Source organism: Aquarana catesbeiana, linkage group LG08 (assembly GCF_042186555.1).
Source record: "Aquarana catesbeiana isolate 2022-GZ linkage group LG08, ASM4218655v1, whole genome shotgun sequence".
Lineage (NCBI taxonomy): Eukaryota > Metazoa > Chordata > Amphibia > Anura > Ranidae > Aquarana > Aquarana catesbeiana.
Genome location: NC_133331.1, coordinates 256,505,488 through 256,525,293, shown reverse-complemented (window position 1 = coordinate 256,525,293; position 19,806 = coordinate 256,505,488). Strand labels below are relative to the sequence as shown.

The 19,806-nt window shown below is 48.6% G+C and overlaps 1 protein-coding gene across 4 annotated transcripts in view; it reads right to left on the bottom strand.

Annotated features, from left to right (window-relative positions):
* The window catches only part of ZFP91 (ZFP91 zinc finger protein, atypical E3 ubiquitin ligase), a 112,861-nt gene extending 108,556 nt beyond the window's left edge, over positions 1-4,305 (bottom strand). The window contains exon 1 of one of the 4 annotated variants that reach the window (XM_073597055.1): positions 4,021-4,305. In XM_073597055.1, the coding sequence (XP_073453156.1) occupies positions 4,021-4,208 (188 nt within the window). In that variant the 5' untranslated portion in view covers positions 4,209-4,305. The remainder of the gene's footprint in view (positions 1-4,020) is intronic. The other 3 variants (XM_073597053.1, XM_073597054.1, XM_073597056.1) reach the window with 3 other exon arrangements.
* Positions 4,306-19,806: the final 15,501 nt, after the last annotated feature.

Below are 19,806 nucleotides of genomic sequence, written 5' to 3'. Positions count from 1 at the left end.
GTTACGATTGGGACTCATGCACACAGGTGTATGATTTTACATAGGATCTTGCTGGCAGCTTGTCCTTACACTGTACACGTAACATTTGAACTTTTGTTACATACAAAGCATTCCAGGTTACTCCTACCTCTTAATGTTCTTGGTTGCTAGGATGCCGGCCACACCTACCTCCTAGGGTCCGTGGTTGCTAGGATGCAGGCCACTCCTTCCTCCTAGTACCTCTGGTTGCTAGGATGCAGGCCACACCTACCTCCAAGTGTTCTTGGTTGCTAGGATGCGGACCATGCCTACCTCCTAGTGTCCTTAGTTGCTAAGATGCAAGCAACTCATACAGCCTAGTGTCCCTGGTTTCTAGAATGCAGGCTACACCTCCCTCCTAGTATCCTTGGTTTCTAGGATGCAGGCCACTCCTACCCCCCTAGTATCCTTGGTTGCTAGAATGCAGGCCACTCCTACCTCGTGTTCTTGGTTGCTAGAATGTAGGCCACTCCTACCTCCCAGTGTCCTTGGTTACTAGGATGCAAGCCACTCATACCGCCAAGTGTCCCTGGTTTCTAGGACGCAGACCACTCCTATCTCCTAGTATCCTTGGTTGCAGGAATGCAGGCCACTCCTAACTCCTAGTGTTCTTGGTTGCTAGGATGCAGACCACTGCTACCTCATTGTGTCCTTGGCTGCTAAGATGCAGGCCACACCTACCTCCTAGTGTCCTTGGTTTCTAGGCTGCAGGCCAATTCTACCTCCTAATGTCCATGGTTGCTTGCATTCAGGGGGGCATACAGGACTAATACCATACATTTGTGCTAAATGCTGAAGCACAAACATTTTAAATGTGTAAAGCATTAAATATGGTGCATATGCAGGACCATGGACACAGATTTTTCGAATTTGTTCCCCGCACAGCTGATCACAAATTACAGAGCTGTGCACATCTGTGTGTCTGGGAACATATAAAAAAATATAGCTCTATTTTACAGATCTTACAGCGGTAGTAAACTTTACTGCATTTTTTTTTTTTTAACAAAATGAGCCCCTGCAGTGGTATGCCATTATGTGCTAGTTTCCAGGCAAACCTTCAAATCGGAGCCCTTCAGAGCTGTGCTGTCACCGCTGCTGACAATTCCATCCTTGCCTGGTTTTCCTTCCGGATTTGCACTCTTTTGCCATTTGAATTGCCGGCCCTGATGATGTCATTCCCAGGCATGTGAATGGGAATCATCATTGCGGTATGGTGCTCTGCAATCACGGCATACTCAGTGTGTCCTGAATACAGAATGTCACTGAGCATGCGCAGTGACATCATCAGTTAGTGCCGATGTGAATATCTCTTAAATGGCGTAAGTTTAGGAGATATATCACAGTAACTACAGGTAAATTATATTATAAAATTACCCATAGGTACAATTTAAGCATGAGAGTTTGCTACCACTTTACCGCAGCATATTTTAGACCTGTGTGCATGAGCCCTAATATCTACCTCTTCTCAGGCAGAACACTGTTAGTATCAAATACTTCACAGTGTGATTCTTCCAGCAAGCGCTATGTCACTACAGGACACAGTAGCAACCAGTGGGAAGGCCAACAGTCCCCATGTCAAAGAGGAGTAATAATACTTAATTGTTCATCGGGAAGTGACTTCAATCTCTGACCTTTTGCTGAGCTACACCAGCTATAGTTGCTACAGCATCAGATGCATGAGTATCCGGTTGTAATGGTGTGATTCCACCCACCAGCTGCTAAGTCAATACAGTTCTGCAGCAACGCAGTGATGACGCAGCGGCCAACAGATGGAACCACAATGCACAGCAGGGGCGGTGGACAGCCAACATGCCTGAAATGCTCAGAGGCGCAGGTGGTAGATCCATCAGATGTGCTGGCAATGAATCCTTTAGAAGCATGGGCGGTGGGAACCATCAGAGGCATGGGCGGTGGGAATCATCAGAGGCATCAGCAGTGGGAACCATCAGAGGCATGGGCAGTGGAACCATCAGAGGCATGGGCAGTGGAACCATCAAAGGCATGGCTGGTGGGAACCATCAGAGGCATGGGCGATGGGAACCATCAGAGGCATGGGCGATGGGAACCATCAGAGGCATGGGCGATGGGAACCATCAGAGGCATGGGCGATGGGAACCATCAGAGGCATGGGCGATGGGAACCATCAGAGGCATGGGCGATGGGAACCATCAGAGGCATGGGCGGTGGGAACCATCAGAGGCATGGGCGGTGGGAACCATCAGAGGCATGGGCGGTGGGAACCATCAGAGGCATGGGCGGTGGGAACCATCAGAGGCATGGGCGGTGGGAACCATCAGAGGCATGGGCGGTGGGAACCATCAGAGGCATGGGCGGTGGGAACCATCAGAGGCATGGGCGGTGGGAACCATCAGAGGCATGGGCGGTGGGAACCATCAGAGGCATGGGCGGTGGGAACCATCAGAGGCATGGGCGGTGGGAACCATCAGAGGCATGGGCGGTGGGAACCATCAGAGGCATGGGCGGTGGGAACCATCAGAGGCATGGGCGGTGGGAACCTTCAGAGGCATGGGCGGTGGGAACCTTCAGAGGCATGGGCGGTGGGAACCATCAGAGGCATGGGCGGTGGGAACCACCAGAGGCATGGGCGGTGGGAACCACCAGAGGCATGGGCGGTGGGAACCACCAGAGGCATGGGCGGTGGGAACCACCAGAGGCATGGGCGGTGGGAACCACCAGAGGCATGGGCGGTGGGAACCACCAGAGGCATGGGCGGTGGGAACCACCAGAGGCATGGGCGGTGGGAACCATCAGAGGCATGGGCGGTGGGAACCATCAGAAGCATGGGCGGTGGGAACCATCAGAGGCATGGGCGGTGGGAACCATCAGAGGCATGGGCGGTGGGAACCATCAGAGGCATGGGCAGTGGAACAATCAGAGGCATAGGCGGTGAAACCATCATGGGCACAGGTGTTTGATCCATCAGAGACAAAAGTGGTGATCCATTAGGGGTACAGGAGGTGAATCCATCAGGAGCGTTGGATCCATCAGGCACACAGGATGGTGGATCCATCAGAGACATAAGTGGTGGATCCTTTAGGGGCATGGCGATAGAACCATCATTGGCGAGGGTTATGGATCCATTAGAGACACAAGCAGTGAATCCATCAGGGGTGTGGGTGGTGGCTCCATCAGGGGCACAAGCGATGGATCCATCAGAGGCATAGGTGTTGGAGCCATCATGGGTGCGGGTGTTAGATCAATCAGAGACACAAGGGGTGGATCCACCAGGGGCAGTGGGTGGTTGATCCTTTAGAGGTACAGAAGGTGGATCCATCAGAGGTGAGGGGTGATAGATCCATCAGAGGTGAGGGGTGATAGATCCATCAGAGGTGAGGGGTGATAGATCCTTTAGAGGTGAGGGGTGATAGATCCATCAGAGGTGAGGGGTGATAGATCCATCAGAGGCATAGGCGATGGAAGTATCGTGGGTGTGGGTGTTGGATCCATCAGGGGTGAAAGTATTGGATCCACGAGGAGCCCGGGCAGTGGCACCATCCGTGGATTCACTACTAGGCACTGACATAGAAGTAGATTAGGGTCTCTGCCATCTCTTGTTTTGGGTCCATGTTGCTTTGGGAACATCAGCCAGATAAGGAGCATTTTCAGAAGGATGGGTCAGCAATGTCAGTCCAGGTATTTCTCTCAGGTCAGACAATGTCTGGTGTTCACACATAAATAAGAGGTAGTCACAGGAACAAGGTGCCCTCTATTATCACAGGCCCAAGATGGGAAGAAGGCCACACCTCATCTACTAAGCAGTAAGACACCGCTGACACTGACAGACATAGCCACTCCCACTTGCTAATTAGTAATTTGACTCCGCCCACTATGTAAATAAACTTACTGCCACGCCCACTCCAACTTTTTCTCCGCTCTCCCCCCCCCTTCCCAGTTAGTAATGTCACGCCCACCCTCCTCTCAGCCCACCATAGCTTAAGCGCCCCCCTCCCGACCCCGCCCCCATTTCGTGACGTCATTCACCTGGGCCTTCCCCCAAGGCCTAGCTCCTCCTCCTCCCCAGGCATTTCCCGGCGGCTTCTCCTCCTCCGCGGACACTCTGCCTTCCTCCTACGGGAGGAACCCCCCGTCACAACCTCTTCTTCCCCGGCCGCCCCCTCGGCCCCTGGTGCCCGGTTCGGGCGGACCTGCGGCTCCGGCCCTCCCGGCATCCGTCCGTCAGCCAGTCCGCTCTCCACTGTGCGGCACTGCGCAGGCGCGGAGCTCCCTCTCCGGGTTAGCGCTTTGACGTCACTCCGGCGTACGCACCCCCTGGCGAGGATGACCGGGCAGGAATGCGCATGCGTAGCCTGGTACCTGCCAGCTTGCGCGTGCCCGATAGCTCCGTCCACACACAGCGTGATTAAAACCACGCCCACGTCTGCTTCTTTCTAGCTTGTCATTGGTCCGCGGGTGAAGGTGGCGACACAGTGCGCATGCGCAGCGCTGGCTCAGCGCTTATATGGAGTTCGGGATTTGTAGTTTGGGCACAATTTGGATTCGTTTGAAGAAACTTTATTACTAAATAACATTCTGCTGGGGTCGTGGAATACGTATTAGCCGCTGACAGCCATAGGGAAGTCATGGAAGTTGTAAGAAGTCAGCTTCTTGAGGAGGCGGCTTTAGAATGTTCTCCTGGACACTACATGTCATAGGAGACTGCGAGCACAGCTGTGAGGGGACTACAGTCCCAGCATGAGATGTTCCCAAACCTGGAGTGACTACATGCCTTGTTCCCAGCTGTGGAGGAACTACCAATCCCAACATGCTGTGGACCCAGGTGTGGGGGGACTACAAGTCCCAACAAGCCTTGTTCCCAGGTGTGGAAGGACCACAAGTACCAGCAAGCCTTGTTCCCAGGTGTGTGTGTGGGACTACATGTCCCAGCATGCCTTGTTCCCAGGTGTGTGGGGGACTACAAGTCCCAACAAGCCTTGTTCCCAGGTGTGGAAGGACCACAAGTACCAGCAAGCCTTGTTCCCAGGTGTGTGTGTGGGACTACATGTCCCAGCATGCCTTGTTCCCAGGTGTGTGTGTGGGACTACATGTCCCAGCATGCCTTGTTCCCAGGTGTGTGTGGGGGACTACATGTCCCAGCATGCCTTGTTCCCAGGTGTGTGTGGGACTACATGTCCCAGCATGCCTTGTTCCCAGGTGTGGGGGACTACATGTCCCAGCATGCCTTGTTCCCAGGTGTGGGGGACTACATGTCCCAGCATGCCTTGTTCCCAGGTGTGTGTGGGGGACTACATGTCCCAGCAAGCCTTGTTCCCAGGTGTGTGGGGGACTACATGTCCCAGCATGCCTTGTTCTCAGGTGTGTGGGGGACTACATGTCCCAGCATACCTTGTTCCCAGGTGTGTGTGGGGGACTACAAGTCCCACCAAGCCTTGTTCCCAGGTGTGGGGGACTACATGTCCCAGCATGCCTTGTTCCCAGGTGTGTGGGGGACTACATGTCCCAGCATACCTTGTTCCCAGGTGTGGAGGGACTACAAGTCCCACTGAGCTTTTTTCCCAGGTGTGGAGGGACCACATGTCCCAGAATACCTTTTTCCCAGGCGTGGAGGGACCGCAAGTCCCACCATGCCTTGTTCCCAGGGGGGTGTGGGGGGACTACAAGTCCCTGCAAGCCTTGTTCCTAGGTGTGGAAGGACCACAAGTCCCAGCAAGCCTTGTTCCCAGGGGGGTGTGGGGGGACTACAAGTCCCAGCCAGCCTTGTTCCTAGGTGTGGAAGGACCACAAGTCCCAGCAAGCCTTGTTCCCAGGTGTGAAGGGACTACAAGTCCCACTGAGCTTTTTCCCACGTGTGAAGGGACTATATGCCTTGTTCTCCAAAGCGAAGGGACTACAAGTCCCAGCATTCTCTACTGGTCACTATGAAAGGACTACAACCCCCAGCATGGTCTGTTCCCAGCTATTAAGTGTTTAGATTCCATGTGTCCTTTGTTATCTATGGAGGAACAATAATTCCCAGAATGCTCAGTAACCCCGCAGTGTGGTGGAACATTCAGTTGCTAACTGATGGGTAGATTGCAAGTCCCAGCATTGTCTTTCTTCAGAAGAACCCCAGGTTACTGCTCCTCTGCAAGTAAGGCTGTAACATTTCCTGCGAAGGAAGGGTTTGGGCTGTCTCCTGTGTTTTGGCCATACATATATACACTATACTACCAAAAGTATTGGGACGCCTGCCTTTATACACACATGAACTTTAATGACATCCCAGTCTTAGACCGTAGGGTTAAATATTGAGTTGGCCCACCCTTTGCAGCTATAACAGCTTCAACTTTTCTGGGAAAGCTGTGCACAAGGTTTAGGGGTGTGTCTATGGGAATGTTTGACCATTCTTCCAGAAGCGCATTTGTTAGGTCAGGCACTGATGTTGGACGAGAACGCCTGGCTCACAGACTCCGCTCTTATTCATCCCAAAGCTGTTCTATTGGGTTGAGGTCAGGACAGGCCAGTCAAGTTCCTCCACCCCAAACCTGCTCATCCAATTTTCATTTAATCAATACAATTTTCACCTGAAAATACAATATAGATACAATATGGTACATTACATCACTTCCAAAGTTGTATTCTGCTGTGCGAGAATTTTCATAAATTGAGTAACCTCTTCATTTTCGATATGAGACTAGCATGCAAAAAAAAAACCTGATGATCATTCGTTTGATATTCTCATCGTGTGTACGAGGCTATAGTCATCATTTCATCCCTCTCCAGCCTCTTTCAGTCTCCCAATCTCATCAAGTGACAATCTAATGCTTAGTGGTGATGCCTGACAAGCCCCAGTGGGCATTTTTGAGGGTGAAAATGATTGGGCAGTTTGGAAAAAAAATACCCTGCCCTCTAAAATCCTCAGGAAAGGGTCCTTACAGGAAAGAGACTCTTGTGACGGGAGGGCCCGTGGAACTCAGAATCCCTTGAAAAGTAGGGGATGCCCTTGTTCCAGCTCCCCATATACCTCTTATGTCTAAGTCACCCTGTACTATCCTGGCACAGGGTGAGTGAGAAAATATATCTTGGACTACCTAAAATGGGACAGTAATATTTGTCCACAATATCTCCCAGGATGTATGTAGAGACTATTCTTGGTTTGATTCTGAACTCAACCTGTTAATTGAGTGAGCTGATCACATTAGCCTCCGGGACTGGCTAGGAGACGAACAGTCTAATCCTACTATAGTTGTTGATGACTAGGCTGAGGAGGGGGGAGATTGTTGTTTGTATTGTTAATTGTAATTAGCTCCTGCTATTGTGTTTATACTACTGTGTGAAGCTCGGTGCCCACAAGTCTGTGTCCTACAGGTCATGTTTCTGAGTCATCTGGTCTGGGTAAATGATTTAGTAAACTAGCTCATGTTAATTAGGTTACAGGTGTATTGTTAGAGTAATATGAGCAGGAGGGGGGAACCTCATCTTCTACTGTATATAAGACTGTATTCTGTTTCTAATAAAGATAGTCCATGTTAGCAGTGAAGCAAGTCTCGCCTTGTTTTATGCTTGAGAGTGGTTGGAATATCTGATATCTGTATCCAGACTGGGAGGAAGTGGTATTTGACGGAAGCACTCAAGCGGAGTGTGGGACGTTCCGTGACATTGGTGGCAAGCAGTGGGAAGCTTCTGGCAGTCTGGGAAATCTAAACCTCCACCTGGATCCAAGATCAGGATAGCAGACTTCTGTCACCCCAGTGGAGATATGGACCTGGCATCAGAGTTCCCGGGGCTGCTGCGGATCATCCTTTCAACATACGCCAGGACTGTGTCTAAGGATGAATACCTGGAGCTTAGGCAGCAAATTCGGTTGGAGCTCTGGATTGGAGCCCTCCAGCTCGCTGGTATAAAACAGGGCAAGTGCTTTCCAACCCAAGAGCAACGGGCCAGTAACCAACGGGCATTGCGGATGGCATTCCTGGGAGAGCGGCCCCAGGAGCAATGGGTGACTGAGTTGGACAGGCTGGTCCAGCAGGAGATAGAGCTGGACAATCATTATCGGGCTCTGCAATGGCACGCAGAGGAGGGATATTTGGGGGAGACAACAGAATGCTCTCTGGAGGGATATGACTTTGGAGGCACTGGATTGCTGTGGGAGAGCCTTACAGATCATTTTATGTTTGGCGATGAAGGGGAACCTGACCTTGAGGACCTGCGAGAATATAGAGAGGCTATGCTCGGTCTTGCAGGGGTCTCAGAGGTCAAACCTGATCTGGACCATTTGCTAAGGAAGGAACAGCATCTGGAAAGGGCATACAGGAAACTGCTAGAACACGTTCAGCAGCATGCCAGAGAATCGGCAGTGGAAAATCTGAAGATTGCCGTCCCCAAACCTGAAGTGCTGACCACAGGGCAAAGCTCTGCTAACCTCTGTCTAGCACTGATAACATCTTCTGGGTTCCATGGACAGGAGATGGTGAACCTCTATCCCCAGACACCCGTTATAGAGATAGGGGATTTAATAGACTTTTCTGCTGAGGAAGAACAACCTGATGAGCCTCCAGCAGAAGAGCCGGTATTAGGGCCAAACTTCACTGTGCTCTGCCCAGCACCAACAGCAGTATCTGTGGAGTTACAACAAACTTCTCCAGCTGAAGATCTGGTAACTGAACAGAGGGTCCAAGAACTCTGCCCCACACTTTTAGCGATTCCAGAGACTGGGGATTTAATAGACGTTTCTGTAGAGGAGGAACCACCTAGCAAACCCCCAGCAGAAGTGCTGGAAACCGGACAGAGGTTCCAAGACCTCTGCCCCACACCTGTGGCAGTTTCGGAGGCCCAGGGTTAGAAGGTGGCAATCACTTCCCAGCAGCAGATACAGGGGGAAAAGGGAGAGGAGGTGTGTGTTGTCCCTCCCCAACAGTTAGCCGGAGCAGATGGTGTGGGGTTTCCAGCAGAAGGGCTGGCAACAGGGCCGAGGACTGCTGGACTCTGCCCTCGACTAACAGAGGATGGATTTCCTGTGAAGGTGGATGGGACTTCAGTCTCCATCTGTATAACCCAGGGATGCTGGGCAGTTGGCCCAGATCCCCAACAGCATGACGGAGTGAGCCCAGTCACCCTGTCTTCTCTCCAGCGGCAGAAAGGACTCCAGGGAGAAGGGCCAGTCCAGGCCTCTCCCCAGCGGCAGATATGTTCTCTGTGAGAGGCAGATGTTGGCTGGGTGAGTAATGCTTTGTTTGGAACAATTTATTTGGGGTACTGTGTGGGTACAGGCATTAGAGGACTGGAACTACTGACTAACTTCGGAGTCAACCCGTCTGGAGTCTCCTCCTGTGTTAGTCTTCTACTGAAAGGGGAGAGATGTGACGGGAGGACCCGTGGAACTCAGAATCCCTTGAAAAGTAGCGGATGCCCTTGTTCCAGTTCCCCATACACCTCTTATGTCTAAGTCACCCTGTACTATCCTGGCACAGGGTCAGTGAGAAAATATATCTTGGATTACTTAAAATGGGACAGTAATATTTGTCCACAATATCTCCCAGGATGTATGTAGAGACTATTCTTGGTTTGATTCTGAACTCAACGTGTTAATTGAGTGAGCTGATCACATTAGCCTCCAGGACTGGCTAGGAGACAAACAGTCTAATCCTACTATAGTTGTTGATGACTAGGCTGAGGAGGGGGGAGATTGTTAATTGTAATTAGCTCCTGCTATTGTGTTTATACTACTATGTGAAGCTCGGTGCCCACAAGTCTGTGTCCTACAGGTCATGTTTCTGAGTCATCTGGTCTGGGTAAATGATTTAGTAAACTAGCTCATGTTAATTAGGTTACAGGTGTATTGTTAGAGTAATATGAGCAGGAGGGGGAACCTCATCTTCTACTGTATATAAGACTGTATTCTGGTTCTAATAAAGATAGTCCATGTTAGCAGTGAAGCAAGTCTCGCCTTGTTTTATGCTTGAGAGTGGTTGGGATATCTGTATCCAGACTGGGAGGAAGTGGTATATGACAGAAGCACTCAAGCGGAGTGTGGGACGTTCCGTGACAACTCTGGATCAAAAATCCTTCTCCCTGATGTTATAGCCAAAAGAAAGGGCATTTTTAAGTAAATCAATTTCAGAGAAGCCTCATGCAAAGGCTCAAAAGAAGCCCTAGTCAGAGCATTTAATACTAACGACAGATCCCAGGGAGGAATCTAAGCTAATAAAGGGTCTGGAGGATATTAGTTATGAGGAAAGGTTGCGAGCACAGAACGTATTCTCTCTGGAGAAGAGACGCTTGATAGGCAATAGGATTTCAATTTATAAATACCGTACTGGTGACCCCACAATAGGGATACAACTTTTTTGTGGAAGGGAGTTTAACAAGACACGTTGCCACTCATTAACTCTAGAAGAAAAGAGGTTTAAGCTTAAACTACGTAGAGGGTTCTTTACTGTAAGAGAGGCAAGGATGTGGAATTCCCTTCCACAGGGGGTGGTCTCAGCGGGGAGCATCGATAGTTTCAAAAAACTATTAGATAAGCACCTGAACGACCGCAACATACAGGGATATACAATGTATTTATATTGTAAAGCGCTGCATAAACTGTTGGCGCTATATAAATCCTGAATAATAATAATGTAATACTGACATATAATCACACACATAGGTTGGACCTGTGTCTTTTTTCAACCTCACCTACTATGTAACTGTGTACGTCTAGATCTGGCTGAAAGGAACCTCCTGATCAAGGGGTTCTTGGCTAGTCTTTTTTTCTGCAAAGATAGGGCAACAACCTGAACCCTAAGGATGCTGACAGAAAGTCATTTCTCCACTCCCCTCTGTAAAAAATCTAATATATGGGGAGTAGAAAAATAATATATTCCTGTCTTCTGCCAGGAAACAAAAGTTTTCCAAACTTTCCCATAGATCTTTCTTGTGACTAACTTACGGCTGTCCAGGATAGTCTCAATAACCCTCTCTGAACACCCTCTTAGCTGTACGATGCGCCACTCAGCCTCCAGGCTGTCAAATGGAAAGTCTGAGTTTGTGGACAGCCCCTGACGGAGAAGATGCCTCCATTCCGGCAGGAGCCAGGGGGGTTCTATTGAGAGAGCTCTCAGCGAGGAGAACCAACTCCTCCTGGGCCACCAAGGGGGCAATCAGGATAACTTCTGCTTGGTCCTGAATAATCTTCCAAACTACTAGCGGTAAGAGGGGAAATGGAGGGGAGGCGTAGGCCACAGTGAAATCCCACGGGAAGGAGAGTGCATCTGCCCCTAAGGACTTCGTCTCTCTTTCCAGTAAGAAAGCCAGTAGTTTTTGTTGGAAAAAATAGAACACTGGATAGCCGCACTCCAAAAAAGTTCACCTTTGTTAAAAAAATGAATATCAAAACATCACAGGGCAATACAGACTAACTGCACAGCTCCTGACGCGAGTGCGGCTATCCAGCGTTCTATTTTTCCATTATCTCTGTTGCAAACAGAGCCAGCACCCTTCCTGATTGCGGAGACAGCTGTTCTTAGGATAAGTGATCGCTTTGGAGTGGTGCACTCCCAGTTTTTTGTTGAGACTGGATGCAAAAAGATCCACTGTGGGAAGACCCCACCTTAGCACAATCTCCTGGAACGTGTCCCAACTGCTGGCACTGATGTTTACACTGCTCAGATAGTCCGCCAGAACATTCCCACTGATGTGCACCGCCCTGACTGAAGAGACATTTGTCCTCTGCCCAGAACAGAATCTGCTGGGTTAACAATAGAAGAGTATCCAAGCGAGTGCCCCCTTGCTTGTTTAGGTGCGCCACGGTCGTGGCATTGTCTGAAAAAATCAACAGGTCCTTTGAATTGACCCTCTCCTCCAGAGCAATTAAAGCCTTCCCCACTGCTAATAGTTCTCTGAATTCCTTCCCTCCCTGCAGATGTTCCCGCTGCTCCCACCAGGACAGATTGAGAAAGTCCTCTCTTGGAAGCTGTACAAGCTGATACAAAGAACTTTTTCTGCAATCCTAATGGCACAGAAGAAACGCCTGAAGGGGCCTGGAGTGCAATTGGGCCCATGGCTCCCCCAGGATGGCTGCAGTCATTAAGCCCAACAACTGCATGATCTGACAAAGGGAGGCCTGCGGGAACAACTTGAAGCTCTGCACGGAGAGAAGAATCTTTAAAATCTTTTCTTCCAGAAGAAAAATCTTTTGGGCAACGGTGTCTATTAGGTAACCCAAAAAGGGCATGTTCTGGGAGGGAACCAGGCAAGACTTTTGCTGGTTGACCTTCCACCCCAATTTCTGAAAGGTCCATAAGATCAATTGTAGATCCTGAACAAGGGTCTCTTTCGGGAAAAGATCAGAAAATCGTCTAAATATGGAACAATCGATACCCTCTGTATTTGAAAATAGGCCATGATTTCGGCTATGAATTTTGTGAAAATCTCTGGTGCTGTCGAGAGACCAAAAGGGAGGGCTTTGAACTGCCAATGACCTGGAAAGTTCTCCATGAGAACTTCAAATCTGAGGAACTTTTGATGACTCCGGCAGATTGGTACATGAAGATAAGCGTCCTGAAGATCCAGGGTTACCATGAAAACCCCCGGTAACAACAGATTCCTTACAGAATAAATGTTTTCCATCCGGAAACGTCTGTAGACTATGAATCTGTTCAGGACGCTTAAATTGATGACCATCCGAAACCTGCCGGAAGCCTTCCTTACCAGAAAGACATGAGAATAAAATCCCCGGAATTTTTGATCTTCCGGAACAGGAGAAATAACCCCCTCCGTTTCCCACATTGTAATCAGATTCACCATGGCCTGCCGTCTCTCTTGGTCCTTCGGCAGATGGGTAAGAAAAAACCCCTGGAAAGGGGGGCTTTTGAATTCCAACCTGTAACCTCTTTCTATCATTTGGAGGATAAAGGAATTGTTGGAAATCTCTGCCCATTCCTTGACAAAATGGGACGGTCTCCCTCCTACCCCTGCTCTGGTGTCACTGGGGATTTTTGGTAGGGGCTGAAGGAGCAAAGAGTGCCCCCACTCTTTCTTTGCCTGTTGCCTATTGGCCTTTAAATTTACTTTGTTTTGGAAGCCTCTTATTGCCTGCTGCCTATTGGCCTTTAAATTTACTTTGTTTTGGAAGACTCTTTTCTCGGAGGAACGAGCTAGGACTTCCGCTAAGGAAGAACCGAATAAGAGCTTGCCCTCAAAGGGTATCCCACAGAGTTTATTCTTGGAGGTAAGATCACCGTCCCAAGATTTCAGCCAGATGGCTGAATTAATGAGTGCTGAAGTTCTGGATACAGATTTTACAGAATCTGCCACCTCATCAGCCAAAAAAGCAACTGACTTGGCAATAAGGGGAAGAGAATCCCTGATCTCCTCTATGGGGGTGTCGGAGGAAAAAAGGTCATCCAGACGTTGGACCCACACATCTAAATTCCTAGCCACACAGGTGGATGCTACAGCTGGCCCCAAAGAAAAAGCAGCAGCATCCCAGGCCTTGCGTAATAACGAGTAGGCCTTCTTATCCATCTGATCCCTAAGGACTCCAGAGTCCTCAAATGAAAGATCTGACTTTTTGGACACTTGTGACATAGGAGCATCTAATCTAGGACATTTGAAGAAAACTTCCTCAAAATCGAACTGAAAGGGAAACCTTCTTTTATGCCCTCTAGACTGGAACAACCTTTTTTCAGGTTCTTTCTGAGTGGAACCTGAATCATGTCCTTGAGTGAATGATGCAAAGGAAAAGATCTATACTTCCGTCCCTCTAGACCCCTGTACATTTTATCCTGAACAGATTGGGCTTGCTGAGGCATCTCGATTTGTTCAGAAGTATATACAGTATTGACTTTAGTAGTTCGTCAATATCTTCAACTGGAAAAAAGATACCTAGTTGAGCTACCAGTATCCTCATCCTCTGATGCAGACTCCTCATCAGATGAAGATACCAGATTCTCACCTTCCAGGTCACAAACATTACGTGAACTAATGGTCTTTGAAACGAAAAGAGACAGAGACTTAGCTGATGCTGAAGGCTCCTGAGTCACAGGCTTAGACGTGGAAGGTCCTGGCCCGGCTACTCTGTCGTTAAAGGACCTAAAAGAGCCCACTACCTCCTTCATAGAAGTCATCAACTTCTTAAAAGAAGCAGTAGACCCAGAACCAGCCATTGATGGAATACAATCTTCACAAAATATTTTTTTACAACTATCAACCTGGCTCTACAGTTCCCACATTTTTTCTTTACAGGTTTGGCAACCTAGAAAAAAACTGAACACAAAGCCATAAAAAGTCTTGTATAGACCCCCCTGCTGCAGTAGATCTTTATCCACAGACAAGGGCTTACCTTGGGGGCAGTATTGGACCCGGATGCTACCGCTTGCTCAACTCGAGGGGGTGCTCCATCCTCAGTCCTATCCTCAAGTTCCATAGAGGAGAACGAAGACCAACTGGAGAGACTCCTCTGACTGCTGCTGCACCGCTAAACTAGCCTGTCCTGTGTCTGGCAGACTATTTCCAAAGCAGCGATTCCCCTGCATTGTAACACGCTGAGATCCCTTAAGAAACAGCGTCCTGGAAGTGCGTCATGTGACTTCCGGTTCTGGCGCAATCTTGCCGGGTCACCAGAAGTCCTCCGACGCCGTTTTGGTAAACCCAACGCGGGGAAGACGCAAGGAAGATGTCTCTCCACACAGTTAGATGCTGGACATGGAAGGGAGTTGCCGCAGCTAAACCACCAGGGAAGGTAAGTAACCTAAAACATACAGTGGGCCCTTCTTCGTCTAAAAAATATAGAAAAACACCCCAGACATGGCCACAACCAGTCCTGGATATTACTACTGAAGGGGGGTCCACCAAACACAGTTACCAGACCTATGAAAAATAACAAACATTACGGTGTGCTCCTGGGGGGTCTGGAAACACAAAACAACGTAGGGTCAGAGGAGAGGGAGGGGCCTTTTTTGGCGAAGCCAATCATCTCTCAAGTAGCTGTCCTGGAAGATGAGGGGGGAAATATACATACCTACTTATGTACTGTATAAAAGCTCTCCTTAGCACTTCTAATTTCTACCTTTTTTACTTTAGCTCTGGTTCACACTGATGCGATTTTTGTCAGGGATGGGCTCAGCCCTTCCTTCTCTGAGCTGGCCGCTCAGCTGTCGGCTAATTGCCAGCTCCTATCTCTCCACAGTTATGCACCTGTTGATGATATCCTGCTCATCAGTTCTGCCTACTTAAGCCGTCCAGCCAAGAGGATCTTTGCCTTCACCATGGTCAACATCACAGAGACTATCTCCTGCGTTCCTGTTAAAGACTTGGTTGGCTGACATCCCTTCTGGCTCCAGATCCTGCTTGCTGTTCCACTACACTGATCCCTGACTTTCTGGCTTAGCTGACTTGAGACTGGAGTTGGCGCCCTTCTGTGTCAACGTCCTACCTCTGAGAGCGCTATGCATCCTTGTGGCTACTTTTCCAAGAAATTGTCACCTGCGGAGTGCAATTACGAGATTGGTGACAGAGAGAGCTGTTAGTAATCATTTTATCCCTGAAAGAATGGAGACCTCTCCTCGAAGGTACCACTGTGCCGGTTCTCATTCTTACTGACCATAAGAATCTCACATTCTTGTCTGAGGCTAAACGCCTCTCTCTCAAAAGGGCGCGATGGGCTCTTTTCTTGTCAAGTTTCAATTACCTTGTCTCATTCTTACCTGGTATTAAGAATGTAAGGGCTGACGCTTTGTCACTACAATTTTCCTCCACTTCCAAGACGGAGTTGGTTCCGGTTCCTGTGATTCCTTCAGATCGTATTCTGGCTACGGTACGCACCAGTCTCACTTGTCCTTTAGGTGACAAAATTCTTGTTGCTCAGGTCCGTGCTCTTCCTGAGAAACCTTGTGACTGCTGCTTTCTCCCAGAGAGTCTCTGTACTGCCGTGTTCCAGACTTACCATTCTCCCAAGGCTGCTGGCCACCCTGGGAAGAATCAACTCTTTTGGGCCATTTCCCAACAATTCTGGTGGCCTAGTCTACGTGCTGATATAACCGCCTTTGTAGCTGCCTGTTCCATGTGTGCTCACAGTAAGACTCCACGACACCTTCCAGTGGGCCTCCTACAACCCATACCCAATGGAGAGAGGCCCTAGACCCACCTGTCTATGGATTTCATTGTGGAGTTACCCAACTCCCAGGGCAACACAGTTATCCTTATGGTGGTTGACCGGTTCTCAAAGATGTGAGATTGTATTCCATTTAAGAAGTTGCCCACTACTAAGGAACTGGCTTCCGCTTTTGCTCGGGAGATCTTCGCTTACATGGGCTACCCCAGGTGATTGTCTCGGACAGGGGTAGTCAGTTTGTGTCCCGGTTCTGGCGAGCCTTTTGTGCACAGTTGGGAATTCAGCTTGCTTTCTCCTCTGCGTATCACCCGCAGTCTAATGGGGCCGCAGAACGAGCCAATCAGTCCTAGGAGCAATTCCTATGTTGCTATATTTCTGACCATCATAACAACTGCTCAGACCTGTTACCGTGGGCAGAGTTTGCTCACAATAGTGCCTTGAATTATGCTTCCCGATTGTCCCCGTTTATGGCGAACTATGGTTTCCAACCTTCTATGTTGCCTGACTCATTTGTTCCGCAGAGTATTCCTGCGTTAGAGGAGCATCTCCGTGGTCTCCGTTCCACTTGGGCACAAGTCCAGGAGGCTTTGCAACATGCTAATGATAGGTACAGACTCCATGCTGACCTCAGACGCCTGCCTGCGCCTTCCTACCAGGTTGGGGACAGGGTCTGGCTGTCATCTCGCAACCTCCGACTTCGTGTTCCCTCTCTGAAGTTCGCACCTCGGTTTATAGGGCCTTTCCGTACTCTTTGCAGGATTACCCAGTGGCTTACGCGTTAGACCTTCCTACTGATATGCGTATCTCAAATGTATTTCATGTCTCCTTATTAAAACCTTTGGTCTGCAACCGCTTTACCACCTCGGTGGCACGTCCTCACCCTGTACAGGTTGAGAACCATGAGGAGTATGAAGTATAGTCCATTGTTGACTCCCGTAGGTTCCGTGGACGCATACAGTACCTGGTGCATTGGAAGGGGTACGATCCTGAGGAACGCTCTTGGGTCTCATCCTCGGACTTACATGCCCCTGTCCTCCTCCGTAATTTGCATAGACATTTTCCCCTCAAGCCTGGTGGTCCTCCGAGGGGGAGGGGTCGTTGGGGAGAGGGTACTGTCAGGGCTGGGCTCGGCCCTTCCTTATCTGAGCTGGCCGCTCAGCTGTCAGCTAATTGCCAGCTCCTATCTCTCCACAGTTACGCACCTGTTGATGATATCCTGCTCATCAGTCCTGCCTATTTAAGCCCTCCAGCCCAGAGGATCTTTGCCTTCACCATGGTCAACATCACAGAGACTATCTCCTGCGTTCCTGTTAAAGACTTGCTTGGCTGATATCCCTTCTGGCTCCAGATCCTGCTTGCTGTTCCACTACACTGATCCCTGACTTTCTGGCTTGGCTGACTATCTGTTCCGGTTACCGAACTTTGGCTATGTTTTGACTACATTTGTTCTGTTTACTTTTATTATTAAACAAGTGTGATTTAACTGTACTTCTGCTAGGTCCGTGGCACTTTTTTCTCTATAAGAAGAAAAAGAAAAAAGTGCCATGGACCTAGCTGCTATTACAGATGCTGTTATAAGTTCCTGGGAGACCTCCATATTCCCTGTGCTTGTTGAGACCACCTTTGGTGGTCACCTGTAGTCAATGTTTTCAATGTTATTTAACTTTTCTAGCGCAGCGTTAACCTTTGGGTTTTTTATGTATTAACTGTACTTCTGTCTCGGTCTGATTCATGATTTCTGACAAACTGACAGTTCAAAATCGCATGACAAGTCACACCCCAATGAAGTCGCAAGCTGCAATGAAATTTGGAGGTGCAAATCACACTAATCTGCAGTTTTGAAATCGCGCTGAAGTAGCGTGATTTCAGAGCCACACTGGTGTGAACCAGGGCTTACAGAAGAACTTTTCTATATAATTTGTATTGTTTTTAAATCTTTTAGTGGGTTTAGGAATAAAGTAAAAGCAAAATGCTTGCCTATGCAGGAGCCAAAGGATCAGAAAAGTCGTATTTGAACATCAAGGTTGTAACCGACAAATCACCTAAACATAAACAACTGTCAGTTGTCGCAAAACAATCTCTTGGTTTTTAACCCAGAGATGAAAGGTTTACAGTATAAGGACTTTCACACATTCATTGAAAATCGGCAGTTAGGTCGCTTTGGTAACACTTCTCGACTGTCTAGCAACATTACTGAAAATTGTTATAGGGAGCAGATGGAGGTGTACACACTGCAGCGTTAGTGTTGCCTTACAGCAAGGTGAACATAATGCTGCCTGCAGAGGTGGCAGATGTTGACGCTTTGCAACTACCTCCATTCACTTCTATTGAAACATGCCGCAAACCACACCATAAATGCACTGTAAACGCGCCTATGGTGTTTTCCCCACGTTTAAGGAGTGGTTACAAACCATCAAAAGCAATCATTTCTCATTTTAACCTTGAAAAAGTAAAAAACGTTTAAGGAACACTGCCTGATGCAACTTGAATGCCTGTGCAGCGCATCGAATATACTCATTAACCACTTCAGCTCCAAAAGATTTTACCCCCTTTATTTCCAAGCCATTTTTTGCTATTTGGCTCTGCACTGCTTTAACTGCCGATTGCACAGTCATGCAGCTATCCGGAACGCCTAGCTGTGAACGTAAATAGAAGAAATGGCTGCACACCACTATGATGATCCAAAATCCTTTATTAAGACATCCCAAAAAGACACTACAGGAACAAAACAGAATGCCTGGTAGATGCGTTTCACACACTAACGATTAAGCGCACCTGAACTGTGTGAAACACGTCTACCAGGCATTCTGCTCTGCTCCTGTAGTGTCTTTTTGGGATGTCCTAATAAAGGATTTTGTATCATCATAGTGGTGTGCGGCCATTTCTTCTATTTCTTTTGCACACAGAGGCGAGCCGGGGCGGGCGCTCACTGGATCCATCAGGCTTCTCACCTGGAGTGGCGAGTTCTCCTTGTTTAGTCTTAGGTGTGAACGGAGCCTGACACTGCACTAATGACACTGACTGGGAAGGGGTTAACATCTGGGTCAATCAAAGGGTTAAATGTGTGCCTAATTATATTTACTATGTGTAATGTGTGCTCCTTTTATTAAGGGATGTGCCGGTTTTTATTCCCTGCTTTACGGGGAAACAAAAACCAGCACATCGCCACTGTCAGAAAAGAGCTTTGTGGTGTTTACATACAAAAAGCTCTCTCCAGTCATTCTCTCCGAAGAGTGCCGACTCACGGCCATTAAAAATTGGCTGGGAACCTGTGATCGACATATGCTGGAGCCAGTGATAGCGTGTGCGCCCCCACCTGGAGATGCAGAATCACGTATATATATATATATGATCCTGTGCACCGGGCCCGTAAAACTACAGTGCGCTTTTGGCAAGTGGTTAACACTATTGGTGCATTAATATGCTTTAAAGGCTGCTTTAGAATTCATCACCTGTGTGAAAGCCATAAGACAATTCATTGCAGAAACGACAAGTCAAAAGGGGGAAAAGGGACAGGTGTTTTTTTTTAACCCACGGTAGTGTGCAAATGACGCCTATAAATGAACAAAAAAAGTGCATGTGAAAAATATAAAAAAGGGCACTTAGGGGTGTGTAGCACCCTCCTAGATAGGTGCTAGGTTAGGTAAATTGAATTACTGGCTCACTGTAATTAGTTAAGTTGCATGTGATTGTTTTGGTCTGGTCTGTGTTTCACTGGCTGCAGGGTTGACTGC